The 6,000-nt window shown below is 32.0% G+C and overlaps 1 protein-coding gene across 1 annotated transcript; it reads left to right on the plus strand.

Moving 5' to 3' along the window:
• The first annotated feature begins 1,780 nt into the window (after nucleotides 1–1,780).
• LOC100810115 (pathogenesis-related protein 10-like) lies at nucleotides 1,781–2,906 on the plus strand. Its single transcript, XM_003546293.5, has 2 exons — nucleotides 1,781–2,038; nucleotides 2,442–2,906. The coding sequence occupies exons 1-2, from the start codon at nucleotides 1,858–1,860 to the stop codon at nucleotides 2,732–2,734; spliced, it is 474 nt and encodes a 157-aa protein (XP_003546341.1). The 5' UTR covers nucleotides 1,781–1,857; the 3' UTR covers nucleotides 2,735–2,906.
• The last annotated feature ends 3,094 nt before the right edge of the window (nucleotides 2,907–6,000 follow it).

The raw sequence follows: 6,000 nt of genomic DNA on the forward strand, positions 1-6,000 counted from the left end.
GGTTGCTATTAGTCCCAACCACATTGCTTTTGGCCAATATCAATATTCTTAAATTTTAAAGATACCTTTTCACACAATGCACAACAAGAACACACTTCCGCTGTATTAATGAATGTGCAAAAAATATTGTATAATAGAATCGCGATTTCATTTTATAATGTACAATAAAATCGTGATTTCATTGTTCTTCTTTTCACACAACTATTAGTTCAACAAAAGTGTGTTTTCGTTGTATAGCTAGGTATGTGAAAAAATTACACAACTGAATAATGACTCTGTTATGCAAGTGGGGATGAGATCAAAAGGGTTGGATTGCCATTGCCCATCAACATGTGTGCACTATAATGAGGGTATGAAGAGCAGGGCTTGCTGGCAGGATGTTAATATGTAGGCTCTGTGCCAATCCTTTCATGCCAAACAAACGATTTTTATGTCAAAATTCCCTATACAAACATAGGGTTAAGAAAGTTTGTTTTTAGGAAGTTGCATAATGGGATGATAACTTGGAGCATCTGGGGAAGCATAAGCGAAACATTTTGGGAAAACAAACCTTTCATTGTCAAACAAACGAGTTTCATGGCAGAAAGTTTTCTAAATGAATTGCTCAAGGTCAAGAATTTTGGACAACAACATTATCCCTTCTCCTGTTCATACTAGTTATACGGAGTGGAAAAAACCCCATAGGCCATAATGGTTATGTCTAAGTGCAGTATTCATGTTTTTTTTTTTTGCATTCCCAAAACAGCATTAATTGGGGGATTTGTTTTTATTTTCGGGGAAGTAAACATTAGAGAGATTTACACCAATGAGTCACTGACAACCACATAAGAAAATTTGATATTATATATTAATTCCAAAACCTTAAGACTCGAATTTATAGATTTTCTTCTCACTTATATGATGTTTAACTTTTCCACTTATAGTGAGTGTCAACTTAAAAACAACACATGCTCAAATAGTTGTAGTCTTGTAGACATGATCAAAAATTTTAACATTGATGTGTTTGATCGAACTAGAATTTATTATTTCTAAGTGTAGAAATATACTTTTTCTTTTCCCAAACTTTCAAGGAGAGTTTGAAGAGACAAACAAACGTAATTGCTTACTCCCTTGCATGGATGATTAATAATACTTATGCTAGTCCCAAATTTTATAATCTAATTCCTCATTCCATTTAATTATCAATTAAATATGAATGATATGGCTTGAGTTTGTTTCTGTAAAAAAAAATTGACCTAAAAATTTCTTACTGTAAAAAAGAAAAAAAGATAATCTAATTATTTTTTTTTTGTTGTTGTGAAGATAATCTAACTACTTAAACACCTTTATCTAAACATTCAATGAAAAAAATTCTAGTTAATCATACTCTGTCAATGTATAAACAGAAAAAATGATGAAAGATGTAACAAAAAAAAAATGTACTCTGTCAAAAAACTGTAGCTATAAGTAACCGGCATTTCATACAATCTGAATTAAAAAAAATGTTTGAATGAGTCTTGTCCAATTACTTGTAGACAATCACACGAAAACAATCGTGAATGCCACCATTTTTTTCTTTTTTTAATGCATACCTATTTTATATCGAAGAGTATTTTACAAACACTTTTTATTCTTCAATTTCCACCTTCAAAAACATTTTTGACCCCACCAAATAATAGTCTATTGAGGAAAGACCCGAGCAACCTCACAGAAGTACTTCTTTACCTAACCACAGCAGAGTAGACTTGACTAGTGCAGGCCAAGTACTTTATAAAGCCTACTCTTTCCACATCTTAGAGACACACCAGCAACAAGCCAACACTAACATCTTCTCACAACACCATCACTAATCCTTTGTGTTAATTTTCCATCTTCAACATGGGTGTTGTTACTCAGATTTATGATACCCCTGCTGCTGTGCCTCCTACTAGGCTTTTCAAAGCCATGACGTTAGATTTCCATAACCTCTTCCCAAAGCTTGTGGATAGCATCCACAGCATTGTTTTCACACAAGGAAATGGTGGTCCGGGCACCATCAAGAAAATCAGCACCATTGAAGGTCAGTTACTTAATACTACATGAGGTTTGCGAAATTCATGTATCATGATCCATCAAGTGAACTAGACTTGGTTGATACCTTTATTTAATGTTTTGTTTTTTGTCTCTAGTTTATCAAAAAAAAAAAAAACTTGATTAATTTAGAGTTCGACTAAGAAATAAGGAAAATCTGATCAAGAATTATTTTTACTAAGAATCGAATTTAGATTACTAAAAGCATTCAATCTAATTTCATTATATTAATCACTTATGCTCAATCACTTCATTACCGTTAATGTTAACTTTAATTAATTCAATACATGAAAGTATACATTATAATAATTATAATTAGTACAAATTAATCATATATGGTTTTATTGGAGGAATGTGAAATGAAGGAATTTAATTAATGGGGGTGCATGCAGGTGGCAAAACCAAGTATGTGCTGCACAGAGTTGATGCAATTGATGAGGCTAACTTTGTATATAACTTCAGCATAATTGAGGGCACTGCCTTGGTTGACACGTTGGAGAAGGTCTCATTCGAGAGCCAATTGGTGGAAGGCCCAAATGGAGGATCCATTAGGAAGGTACGTGTTCAATTTTTCACCAAAGGGGATGCTACGCTTAGTGAGGAGGAGCTCAATGCCAACCAAGCCAAGATCCAAGGGCTTGTAAAACTTGTTGAAGGGTACCTTTTGGCAAATCCTGATTATTGAAAGTCATTGTAGTTAATAATGGTTAAGAGCTTGGCTATGGTGCAAATTAATAAGCCCAAATGAATCTGCAGGCTCAGCACAAACGCTTTCTTCTTGACTATGATATTTTCTAAATTTTTCTTTGTTGAGACTTGGGTGATTAACCCATCATAAATTAAAAATGCTTTCAGAATCTTTCTTCATTTTTATTTACCAAAAAATGTAAGAATTAATGTCTCATGTGAAAGGCATGTGACTTATGTAGGGACTAATAAGTAAATAATTAACGATTAAAAGTTAAATTGTAATTGGGCTTAATAGGAGAAATTTCTAGAGCTAACCGTTACTTGATGGGAGTAGTGGTTATAAAAGGGGCTTAATACCCACTAACGTGAAATGAGGTCCCTTCCTGGCCAGAAAGTGTTCTTTTCTCACCCATAGTCATCACGAACGGAGAGAGACATAAAAGAAAGGCCTAAGGAAGTGAAATCTTATTTCTCTCATTTTCAAGGAAATCAAAGTGTACCAGAGAGAAGTTCCTATGGAGAAAGATACACATCATTATCTATTATTCTTTATTGATTATTTGTGAGAATCATAGGTTTCAAGATCCTGTTGGTTTTCTATAATTGATAGTCTAGGAAATCCTTAAGAATTTTTTACATGTGGTATCAGAGCATGTATTATGAAATTTATGATTCTCCAAGAATGATTTAATTTTTCCCAATTATGCATGAGCCCTAATTATGAAATTTAGGGATAATTTAATTTCTCCCAATTATGCATCAACCCTAATTATGAAATTTAAGAATTTTATTTTTCGCTGCATATATTGTTTTATTGACAATATTTTATTATTGTTGAATACCAATTTTTGAGGAAAGATTATTTGAAAACTTATGATTATCGGAGAGAAAGTTGTACGGCATTATATATATTGAATATGGAGAAAGTATATATATTCACATTGAAAGCCTCCGCTGTACGCTTCCTTACTTTGCTGAAAAAGTTGCGTTGCATAAGATAGAAATTTTGGAAATTGTTATTTGCAGCCCATGTTTGCTATTTCCAATCCCACTTGCCTTTTTTTTACGAATGTTATTGTTGAACATGATTAAAGTATTGAAAGTTTATGTTTCGTAATTAAATTAACGTGAATGTTTTGCAATTATTGGTAGCAGTAAATATATGCATATGCTACATATTTGTTTGAACGTGTTTGAATGCAAAAACACAAATAAATGCAAATATTATTTAATGGCCTAGAATGAAATTAATAGAATGGCTATGAATTGTTAATAACAATAACTATGTGCAGGCCATATATAATTGATTGGAATTAAATGTATGTTGAATTTGTTAGTCACCAAAGTGGCCAAATTTGTAAGGTTATTTAATTCCAAATTAATGATTATTTCAATTATACTTGGTTGGAATTAAATGTATGTTGAATTTGTTAGTCACCAAAGTGACCAAATTTGTAAGGTTATTTAATTCCAAATTAATGATTATTTCAATTATACTTGATTGGAATTAAATGTATGTTGAATTTGTTAGTCACCAAAGAGGCCAAATTTGTAAGGTTATTTAATTCCAAAATTAATAATTATTCCAATTACTCATAGAATAATGGATGCTAAATGATATGATTATTGGTTTATGGGTAATTGAAATTCATTGTTATAAGGCATTTATGGATCGCCCAAAGGTTGATTAGTTGTTCTTATAATTAATGAATATAATTGTAGGCGATTTATGTGTATCATTAGTTTTATTTATATGCCCAAAGGAAATAGATACTACTAATTGGTGCATATTTAATTGTCAAATAATGTTAAAATTTTATTAGCATCATTATGTTTGTATGTTGTGTGTTGGTGTATCACCCAAAGGAGAACATCAATATACATTGACCGTTATCTGAATGAATCATATGTATGACATGTATTTTATGTCTCAAAACACTTATGTGAATTTTATTATGTAATATATGTTTTGAATTCATTGGATTCTTATGTATCATCTGTGCCAATTTTAATGGGCTTAACTTCTCTGACTAAAATGAGCAAGTCCAATTTCACCTCAGTGTTTTGGATCATGATCTTGCTATGTTGGAAGAGAAGTTTGTTACTATTATTGATGCTAGTAGCAATGCAAAGAAAGTTCATTATAAAGCTTGGAAAAGATCTAATAGACTCAGCCTAATGTTGATGAGAATGACTGTTGCAGACAGTATTAAGACAACTCTCCCTAAAATCGAAAGTGTTAAAAGGTTTATGGGATTAGTGGGAGAGTGTTCTCAAACAGCTGATAAGTCTGTTGCTGGGACATTAATGAGTACATTGACCACCATGAAGTTTGATGGTTCACGTACTATGTATGAACATGTCATTGAGATGACAAACATTGCAGCAAGACTTAAGACCTTGGGAATATAATGGCTGTGAATGAGAACTTTCTTGTTCAGTTTGTTCTAAACTCATTACCGTCTGAGTTTGGCCTGTTCTAAATGAATTATAATACCATGAAAGATAAATGAAATGTGCATGAATTACATAGTATGTTAGTTTAGGAAGAAACGAGGCTTAAGAATCAAGGAAGTTACTCAGTCCATTATGTAAGCCACCAAGGGAATCAAGGAGCTTGAAAATTTTTTTTATGAAGAAGCATGATAAAGGCAAAGGGTCATTAAAGAACAATGACGACTCTTTGCAAATCCAGAAGAAAGGTATCAAAGGGCAATAATTGTCAATCTTGTGAAATTAAGACATTTCCAAAAGGATTGCCTAAAGTGTAAGTCTTGGTTCAAAAAGAATGGTGAGCTTAATGCTCATGTATATTTTGAATCAAACTTAACTGTAGTTTCCCATGATACATGATGAATTAATTCTGGATGTATAACTCATGTTTCTAACATTATGCAGAGATTCCTTACAATCTAAACCATAAGCCCAAATGAGAAGTTCATTTTCATGGGGAATGAAGTGAAAGTTCCAGTGGAAATAGTTGAGACTTATTGTTTAAAACGCAACACTGGACATCGTTTAGATTTACTGGAAACTCCTTATGTACCCAGTTTATCTAGGAATTTAGTTTCATTATCTAAACTTGATGTTACTGCATACTCTTTTAATTTTGGTAATGAATGTTTCAATTTAAGCATAATCATTTCATTGGTACTGGTATTCTTGTGATGGTTTATATAAATTGGAAATAGACAGTTTGTATGCTGAAACTGTTTTAACTCTGCATCATAATGTTGACACTAAACATAGTTTAGTGAATGA

Source organism: Glycine max, chromosome 15 (genome assembly GCF_000004515.6).
Source record: "Glycine max cultivar Williams 82 chromosome 15, Glycine_max_v4.0, whole genome shotgun sequence".
NCBI classification, from domain to species: Eukaryota; Viridiplantae; Streptophyta; class Magnoliopsida; order Fabales; family Fabaceae; genus Glycine; species Glycine max.